The 9,418-nt window shown below is 38.1% G+C and overlaps 2 protein-coding genes across 4 annotated transcripts; both read right to left on the reverse strand.

The window, feature by feature from the left end:
- Positions 1–79: 79 nt before the first annotated feature.
- On the reverse strand, positions 80–4,697 carry LOC108668540. Of its 2 annotated transcripts, none has more exons than XM_018155776.2 (4): positions 4,436–4,697; positions 1,911–4,092; positions 1,081–1,185; positions 80–479 (listed from the first exon to the last, which is right to left on the reverse strand). In XM_018155776.2, exons 1-4 carry the CDS (start codon positions 4,509–4,511, stop codon positions 374–376), a joined length of 2,469 nt encoding a protein of 822 aa, XP_018011265.1. In that variant the 5' UTR covers positions 4,512–4,697; the 3' UTR covers positions 80–373. The 2 variants fall into 2 exon arrangements, with proteins under 2 accessions (XP_018011265.1, XP_018011264.1); XM_018155775.2 differs by having other exon boundaries at positions 80–494.
- Positions 4,698–4,800: 103 nt separating this feature from the next.
- On the reverse strand, positions 4,801–9,418 carry LOC108668539. Of its 2 annotated transcripts, none has more exons than XM_047882513.1 (4): positions 8,382–9,418; positions 6,440–6,570; positions 5,769–5,872; positions 4,801–5,404 (listed from the first exon to the last, which is right to left on the reverse strand). In XM_047882513.1, the coding sequence occupies exons 1-4, from the start codon at positions 9,086–9,088 to the stop codon at positions 5,342–5,344; spliced, it is 1,005 nt and encodes a 334-aa protein (XP_047738469.1). In that variant the 5' UTR covers positions 9,089–9,418; the 3' UTR covers positions 4,801–5,341. The 2 variants fall into 2 exon arrangements, with proteins under 2 accessions (XP_047738469.1, XP_018011263.2); XM_018155774.2 differs by having other exon boundaries at positions 6,440–6,573.

The following is a 9,418-nucleotide window of genomic DNA, read 5'->3' on the forward strand; positions in this document are numbered from 1 at the left end:
TACACAATTTGCATTTTCACTTCTGATTTTCAGTTATTATTCGTTTTTTTAATATCGTTTCAGAGGAACTGTAGCATTATTCAAAATATTAAATAGAAACGGAGCCAGTTCAGAACTCTTTTCATCCGTCACAAAAATCAAACTTATGTAAGGAGGGGCCTTGCCACCATTGGCGCGTTAACAAAGGTTAGGAAGAAGGTTCATGTTTTGCGAAGTGTTCCGTGGTACTCGTATAACTACTTGTTACCCGCTCACGACATCTGCTTCCAGGCGTCGTAGGGCGGCTGGTAGCTCACGACATCTGCCACCAGGCGTCGTAGGGCGGCTGGTAGCTCACGACATCTATTCCAGGCGTCGTAGGGCGGCTGGTAGCTCACGACATCTGCTTCCAGGCGTCGTAGGGCGGCTCGTATCTGCTGTAGAGCGGCAGTTCGTCCTCCTCTTCCGTGCTGAGCGGCCCGTACCTCTGCTGCGTGAACCTGCAAACCAACAAACTAGTCCGCATTTGTAAAATAATATAGTTTGTGCCTAAAATTATGATAATTCAATCTTAAGAATTTCTTTTTATACGAAACAAAATGAGAGGCCAAAATCTTTCATTTTTGAAAGGAGAAGTTTTTTCGAAAAATACGTCGATGACGGACACCTGTTGATAATATATCGAGCTTGCAGGTCAAAATATTTTCGACGAATGCATTGCTGAATAAGTCAGACAAATTCAGTGAACTTTCGTGTTGCGTCATAGATGAAATGATGGCAAATTTAAAAGAAATAGCGAGGGTTTCCCTGATTATGTATTTATATTGCTTACAAGTGCGATGACAAGAGAAAATCGATCCACATATAATAAGTTTATGCACAGCATCTATCTTTGGAGGTAAAAATGGGATGAACAGCAAAATACAATATGAAATGATGAATGAATAATAGTCTATTTTTCCGTGGTTGAAAATATCTGTTGAATGCGGCTGAAAAAAATAGCGCATAAATGGCGTCAAGTAATTAGTTACTCAATTAATTAAAAGAATTAAATTCCTCTAAACGATAGTTAAATTAATATTTATATTGGTTTGTACTAACGAGAGTTTTTTGCAGTAGACCCCGATGATGGTGACGATGGTGATGAGGGTGATGAGGATGATGGCGATGGTGGCCATCATGTCAGACGCTTTCTTATTTTTTGACCTGTCAAAGAAGCTGAATTTATTAAATATTCTTAAAAAAATTATTAACCTCGAAATTAAATGACTTGAAAAATTTGTTGTAAATATGTAAATAAAAATTAGTTGTAAAAAAGTGGTTTGAGGATTATAAGAAATGAAAAAGTTTGAATCATTCGAATTTGATTCAAGAAAAATTAATTGAACGGAAATGGGCAAACTATTTTTATTCTATCAAAAGGTTAACAAGAAAAAAAAAGAAATCAAGCTCAAACTTTAAGACCTTATAAAATATAAAGTTAAACTTTATTATGGTGGATTTACGACGGAAAACTAATGGTTATTATTCTTGGTGAGGTAAAATAATGATTTCATGTGCCAAACCGCTTCTCTGCTGGAATAATTCAACGTGAATTATTATTAATTATTTACATATAATACATATTATGAAGACATCATATAAAGTTATAGAATCTTTCGAATCTCACATTAAATTAATTCGTTATCCAAAATTTGCGCTTCCAATTCACTTAATTGTAGCCACAGCACAAATTCTAATGCGTTTCTTATTCGTTTAAAATTTTTGGAAATTTCAGTTATGAGTTATAGCAACCACTCTTGTTGTCCTATCTATATAATGCAATAACTAATAATAATCTAATATATTACGTATTATTAATTGAATTTTATTATTATTATTAGATTGACTTCTAATAATTACTCATATTTTAGTTTTTTTTCAATACTCACTTATGGGACTTGACTCCCCGATTCTGATTCGCATCCTTCGCGTTTTTGACATCGTTTCTACCTTCTTCGCTTTTTGGATGTGCTTCTTTATTTCGATTTCTCGTTTTCATTAAAACTTTCTCGGCATTCTTGGCAGCCTCTGATATGTCGAAGCTCATTTGAGAATTAAAAACCTCTTTCTGCTTAGGCTTTGGAGCGTTTAAACTTTCTTTTTGAATTACTTTGTGATTCAATGAAAAATCGGGTTTATTTGTCACGGAAAACGAAGAACTTTTTCCATTGGGCACTGGGCTTTTTATTACGGGAATGGTTGGAGTTTTTTCTTCAAGAACAGGACTTTTAATGACAGGGACAATAGGGCTCTTTCCTTGAGGAACAGGACTTTTAATGTCAGATAGAGTAGGATTTTTACTGCCGGGTAAATAAGTTGGGCTTATAATTTCCGGCCCTGGACTTTTGGTGACAAGCATGGGTGACGTTTTGCCCAAAGCCAAATGGTTATTTTCAAGACTCGTTGCTTCTGCCACAGCTTCTTCTATTTTCGAATCGGTTTCCGAGTTGGTATTGGATTTTTTTGAAGCTTTACTTGCAGTTCTTCCATTTAATTTAGGATGTTTTGATTCACCATTTATTGAATTGAAATTTTCACCGTTTGATTCTCCCTTTTGTTCCCTCAATTTTGGATGTAAATTATTGTTAACTGATGGAACATTGTTAGTATTTTGAGGACTTGAATGTACAATATTGCTTGAGTCGTGATTTCTTGACTCAGGGTCATTTTTTGGATGAGTTGCGCCACCTCTCAACTTGGGGTGAACTTTCTGTTTAGACTGAGAACTCATGTTGCCGTTAGCCTCAGGTGCAGAGATGTGAGGCCTGCTTTCCAATGTAACGGGTGACGATGAAACATCTACAACTCCTACGTTATCAAGAACAGGATTTGAACCATGCGATAGGTGTTCCTCGGAAGACATCGCATTTTTCGCAGCTGAGATATCAGGATTCAGTTGTGGGAACATAGCCAAAGGATTTTTTCGCTCAACTGTTTCTGGCAGCAATTTACTGGTTTCCTTTACTCTTTTTGTACCACCTTGTTTATTAGTAATCGCATCACCGCCCCTTAACGCGTGCGTAGGATGTGCTACCTTTTGACTTACGATTTTGCTGTTCTGATCTCCGATTGCCCCAGTCTCCTTAACTGTAACTTTTTGAACCTGTTTTTGTTCGTCCTCTGCTGGAAACTCTTGAACTACATCATGTAATGAAGTTTTTTCATTGTTTTTGGCTGCAGACTGTGGAATGTGGTCCTGGTTAGGTGACACGCTACCAGCTGGATTATCTGATTGTTGCTGATTAAACGGATTCACTGATTTTTGGTAGTCAGGTTGATTAGGCAAATCTTGGTAATTTTCGAGATTTTCTCCTACGGTATTCAATGTTTCTTTGATAGATGATTGCTCTCTATCTCCCTCGGAATATGTATCTTGTTTTCCCGTCTTTTCGACCGAGTCTTTGTTTTCCGAGAGTTCAACAGAAGATCCTTCAACGTTCTGTGATGCAGAAATTTCTTGGTCCATCGATAAGGACATGTAATTTTTACCTGTCTGTTGCTCAGTATGGATCTTCTCTGATGGACGATCATCACTTACAGTCAATGGAACATTGTTTTTACTTGCAGGTAAACGTTCCACTAAAGGTCCCGTTGTCTCTTCGTTATCAATTTCGGCTGTTTTTTCCAGTCCTTTCTGGTCATCTGAAGGAGCCTCTTGTGTTTCTGTGATTTTCAAAGCTGCCAAACCTTTCTCTTCTGCACTTACGCTTTCTAATTTTTGCAAACTAATCACAGCTTCTTCGTTCATCTCCGCTTCGTCCAATTCTTCAAAACTTGTGGCCTCTCTTCCAATAATATTTTCCGTTTTGGATCCATCCATACGACTGCCATGGGGGTCGTTTCCTTTAACATGATTTTTAGAATTAGAAGTCAAAATTTGTATTTTGTTGTTGACATCAGGAGATATTCGTGCCTCGGTTGACATGTCTTGCCCTCTTGACCCCTCAAGAGGTATAGGTGCAGGGACAACACTAATGTCTTGCCCTCTTGACCCCTCAAGAGGGATAGGTGTATGAACAACACTAGGCAAGGCTCTTGAATAATGGTCCTTACCCGAGGCTATCTGGGGCGCTAGGAAGATGCAAAAACATTCATAAGGATCCATTTGTCTGATCCAAATTTGTATCATAAACATATACAATTCTACATTAAATTTACTGTTGAAATACATATATTCGATAAAGATATTATAGACTTTTTCATGCTCGGTAAGAATTCGTAGGATAAATTTGAAGATATAGGCACCCCATTAATGGAATTTATTTGGTTGTTTCATTAATCTTTGTTTGAATTCAGCTCAAAAATAATAACGCATGTTATCTATCCACTAAATTACTGCGGTGAAATTTCACTTGAGATTATCTATAATCTATAATTAATTATAGATTAATGATTATATAATAGAATAGATTACCTTTAATTGGAGATGAGGCAGCAAATGTAGCCACTGCGAGCCATGACAAGACTAATGTTGGCCTGAGTCTTATCATTGTTCATAAGAAATAAGTTCATGTACTAGAACAATATCCTCCTAATGTTAACTTATTTGTGGAATATCAATTTTTTATAAAGGATTTCATGAAAATCAGTTAATTAATCCAATTATCGCATCCTACTTAGGAAATTTAATCGAATATAAACAATGAATTCAATAACTATATAGTTTTGTATCCATTAGAAAAGTTATTACTCCAACTTCATCATTTATGTGGCTTACTTTAAATTAAACTCGACATTTGTTGGAACAAGCAAACACGGAAAAGAGAAAATGCAAGAAGAAATAATTTATTTATTTTAGATTTTAAAACACTTTTTAGATTATATTAAGGTTGATTATGTAGCTTCACTCAAATAATGATATTAATTAACATTAAACTTATAAATTGCGTTTTATCTTTTACTTGAACTTGAGTTCACCATCAACCACACGCTCGGAAGTAACAAACATTATGTCGATATTATCTTCTTTATTGGGACTATCAATTTTTCTCTATTGGTTTATATCATATAATCAGTTTGCACAAATAACAATGTACGTTGTAAAAGAATTGTACGAAACTATTTAATAAGTGTGCGAATTCTGCTAAAACGGAACCTTGACCGCACTAAATGTTTGCGGTCGACAGTGAACGCCACAACTGTTGTATTTGAGCAGTCATGGTGTTCATTGGCCGTAATCATCTGAAGTACACTTATCTGACTGATTATAAGAATCTCGTATACGGACACTAACACTTGAGCTGCGACACTTGACTCTGGCAACGACTTGGGGTTGACAGCTGTCGCCACGAACTGAACACTTGGGCTCATCATCAGGCAGTCAGACAGACGGGATGTTTTGCATGACGTCTGCAGGGTCGGTAGTTAGGTGAAGATGAAGTTGCTGTAAAAAATATATTTGACAACGATTATGACATGTATTCAACCCTAATTGATATGAGATAATAGATAATAAGAATAGAATAATCGCTAATTTTGATTATTCTATCGCCTGATTATCACGTAGACTAAAGACCTGATTCTGCGATCATGAAAATCAGGATCGTGACAAGTCACCGAATGCAAACACAAAGAACTACATCAGAAAGAAAGTATGAAGTGTCTTTAGTCTACGAGTAAGAGTGCGCTGACAAATCAGTCTTTAAGTAATTTCATATTACATTTTGATTAAATTTTAGAGTTTGTTTTCACATGTACGTTAATAATAAAGAGTGATTCAGCTGTGGTTTTTTTTATGGCATGTGTACCTTTTTCTTCAATGATCCCAGGCAGAAGGTGCAGACAGGAATTCGTTCCGCTGATGGCAGGTTGTCTGTTGATGGTGTGGACAAACATGGCTGCAGAGAAGTGCCTGTAATCATATATTTACTGTCAGTTTTACCTAAAAGAATTATAGGAAAATCAAACTATTTGAATGTAAGCTTCTCCTCAGTTTAATAATTTGTTTAGAGATCTCGTTTATTTTAGTCAGACGACTTGAGAAAACGATGTCTATGTCTCAAGGTTGTTCACATTTGTAAGCGACTAACCCGCCAGCAGTAGTGTTGCCAGATGACTGATGTGCAATTTATGTGTCCCATGATTGTTCACATTTGTGAACAACTTACCTGTCAGCAGCAGTGTCGCCCGATGACTGATGTTCGAAGACTATGTCTCAAGATTATTCACATTTGTAAACGACTTGTTCGTCACTAGTTGTATTTCCAGATAACTGATGTGCGATGTCTACGTCTCAGGATTGCTCATATTTGTGAACGACTTACCCGTCAGAAGCTGTGTTTCCTAAAACTGATGTACGATGTCTTTGTCTCAAAATTATTTATTTTTATTAATGACCCACACGCCAGCAGTTGTGTTGCTATATCACTGATGTACGATGTCTATGCCTAAAGATTGTACACATTCGGGAACGGCTTACCCGCCAGCAGTTGTGTTGCCAAATGACTGATGTACGACGTTGCCAGTCGCAATGTTTCGATCTTGGAGAGCTTTCGGTCGGCAGGCTCGGTGGGGATGAGCGACCGCAGCGCCACGAACGCGCTGTTCACACTACTCGGGGGTCACAGACGGGAAAAGCATCTTAAGGGGACCGTTATGGCTCCTTGTAATTTCGCAGTAACTTTAATTATGACTCATTTTATGTGATACATCATTTGGTAGTTATTTTTGAGAATGAGGGTTCACACGGCTAGCGATGGTTTTTTAACCTCTCCTGGGTTTACGTCTTGGACAAATTAACGGCCGGACTCGCGGCCGGTCTCACGGCCAATTTCCAAATTCAATGATCAAGGAATATCTCTAAAACTAATGAACTCAACTCGATGAAACTTAGTACACGTATCCACTAGGTCCTAACGATAATGTTTAACTCGTGAAAATTGTTAAAATTTTGCCATCGTTTGTTTTTGCCATAGTTAAATGGCAATACGGGCCAAAATTCACAGTGATCAAGTAATTTCTTCAAAACTACTGAACAGATTCGAACGAAATTCGAATTTGTAGTCCTAACTACCGAACGGTAATGTTTAGCTCGTGAAAATTTTTTCGATTGTGCCTTCGTTCGCGAGTTTTTAGCGCATTTTCTCATTTATGAAATAAATGCACTATTGTGCTCGCCATGTCCGTCTGTCCGTCCGTGACTTCATGTTTTCGTCGACGAGAAAATGCGCTCTTTGTCACTCACTGCAGTGAGTACTGAGTTATATTTTTTTCATTTCACCTTCATTCGTGATTTAAACAGCAATACGTGTTTAAATTCGCAGTAATCAAGACATTTTTTCCAAACTGCTGAATAGATTTGAACGAAACTTAGTATTTATATACCTAACCTCAGCAACGGTGATGTTTAGCTCGTTAAATTTTTTTTCGTTTTGCCTTCGTTTGCGAGTTATACGGCTATACGTATACGGCTCTTGGTTAAAACCGGCCGGTAGAAAAGCCGGTCGTTCCTCCTATATCTGTATAACACGCGAACGAAAGCAAAATAAAAAAATGTTCACGAGCTAAACATCACCGTTAAGAGGTTAGGTAATTATATACAAAGTTTCGTTGAAATCTGTTCTGTAGTTTAGAATAAATTTCTTGATCGCCGCGAATTTAAGTGACAAATTACCCGGCGATACGGGCCGAATATAAGGAAGTGTGAAATCAAGAATGACGGTGAAATGAGGAAAAAACTCGCAAACGAAGGTGAAATCGAAAAAAATTTATAAGCTACAAAATCGCCGTTTGGTAGTTAGGAATGTATATTCATAAATTCGTTCAAATCTTTTCAATAGTTTGGAAGAAATTCTTTGATCACTGCGAATTTCGGCCTGTTTCGCAATATACGCGTAACTCACGAATGAAAGCGAAATTTAAAAAAAATTACGAGCTAAACATCACCGTTAGGTTCTGATGAATACATGTTCCAATTTCCACAGAGCTGCGTTCATTAGTTTGGGAGATATTGCTTGATAATTAAATTTGGAGATTGGTCGTGAGACCGGCCACGAGTCCGGCCGTAAATTCGCCCGAGACGTCCTAGGTTTCTAATGCTGAAACAGTTAAAATAGCTGAAAAATATATTGGTTCACTAAATGGGGTTCTATTTGTGAAATACAGATTTGTGTTTAACCTTTCTCTTTCAAAATTGCAGCGTACTAAATTTCAAGAAAGAGGCTTATGTCTGTGGGGGGCGCTAGAAATTCATTAGGGAGCCAAATTGGGGGCGCCAGCCTGAAAAAGTTTGGGAACCACTGGATATATAGAATTATTACTATTGGTTTCAAATTAAGTTGGCATTCCTGGTTCATAAATCATGGTTCATTAAAAGGAAAACCAGCTCGTTTATAAATTGATCGAACCCTCCCTCCACCAACCTGTGAGTCCTGTCCCTCTCTCGGGCGTTGGCGTGGGTCCTTTGCTTCACCCCTCCGCCTGACGCGTCCCTAGCTCCACAGAGGTCGGTGGTACTATCACAATTCCTTAGTTTCTCTGACATTTTTGCTGTGCCTTCGATATTATGTCCCCTAATTTCATCACTTATTTGACAAGTCAGTTCGGTTTTCGTTTCATAACAAGGTTGCCGAACTAGTTCCTCAATCTCGGTTCCTATCTCTACTTTGGAATCCTCGACAACGCTAAGCGGTTCAAGGATCGGAAACGGTATTCCTGAAGTAGTAGTGGGGTCTGAAATTTCTTCATATGATGGAGGCACATCCTGGAGTGGAAGGGTATATTCAGGCGCCATTGATTCTCGCGATCCAACTGCTGCAGACGAACTCCCGTAAATCGACGTTGAAAATATCGAAGACAACACCGGATCCGATGAATATTCTTGTGGACTTGATGACAGAGGATAGAAGGAGAAATTGATGTACGAAGCTTGCATAGGTAGAATAGGGGAGCTTAGTAACGAGGAATCCATTAATGAAGGATAATTCGGAGCTATACCTTCAGGGAAGTGATTGGATTCGCAATCATGAAGTAATGGGTAATTGAAAGTGTCCAAGTTATGATTTTGGTTGCCGGAAATTCTGCACGTGTTCGCTGGAAAAGAAGGAGCACATGGGCGTAAAAAATCCATCGATTCTTCAGAGACGGAATTCCATTCTGGGGCAATAGTGGTTTTCGGGATAATTTTAGTAGCCGTTGACTCCCATGAGCATGGAGCACCAAAACAATCATTGTTCCTATTACTTGTTATCAAACTCGTGTTATCAATTGGGATTATTCTTGAAGTTACACGCAGTTCGTCGAAGGTGGCTGTCGGTGCGCCTTCTATCTTCAAATCCGGTTCAATTTTTTTCGATAATTTAGAGTTTCTTTGCAACTGGTCTGCTCGTAATAAGTTTTCTTTGGTACCATCAACCTTGCTGGTCGCATGTGTCAAATGCTCGCACGATGTCGACTCAGG

This window comes from Hyalella azteca, unplaced genomic scaffold (assembly GCF_000764305.2).
Source record: "Hyalella azteca isolate HAZT.00-mixed unplaced genomic scaffold, Hazt_2.0.2 contig10616, whole genome shotgun sequence".
NCBI classification, from domain to species: Eukaryota; Metazoa; Arthropoda; class Malacostraca; order Amphipoda; family Hyalellidae; genus Hyalella; species Hyalella azteca.

What these genes read in the sequence shown, in the direction of transcription:
- LOC108668539 (XM_018155774.2), bottom strand. Translation starts at nt 9,088, where the DNA reads ATGGATTTTTTACGCCCATGTGCTCCTTCTTTTCCAGCGAACACGTGC. An exon ending in GGCAACACAACTGCTGGCGG is followed by an intron (nt 5,873 to 6,439) that starts GTAAGCCGTTCC and finishes ATATGATTACAG; the next exon opens with GCACTTCTCTGCAGCCATGT. An exon ending in TGGGATCATTGAAGAAAAAG is followed by an intron (nt 5,405 to 5,768) that starts GTACACATGCCA and finishes TATTTTTTACAG; the next exon opens with CAACTTCATCTTCACCTAAC.
- LOC108668540 (XM_018155775.2), bottom strand. Translation starts at nt 4,511, where the DNA reads ATGATAAGACTCAGGCCAACATTAGTCTTGTCATGGCTCGCAGTGGCT. An exon ending in TGCCTCATCTCCAATTAAAG is followed by an intron (nt 4,093 to 4,435) that starts GTAATCTATTCT and finishes GCATCTTCCTAG; the next exon opens with CGCCCCAGATAGCCTCGGGT. An exon ending in CGGGGAGTCAAGTCCCATAA is followed by an intron (nt 1,186 to 1,910) that starts GTGAGTATTGAA and finishes CTTCTTTGACAG; the next exon opens with GTCAAAAAATAAGAAAGCGT.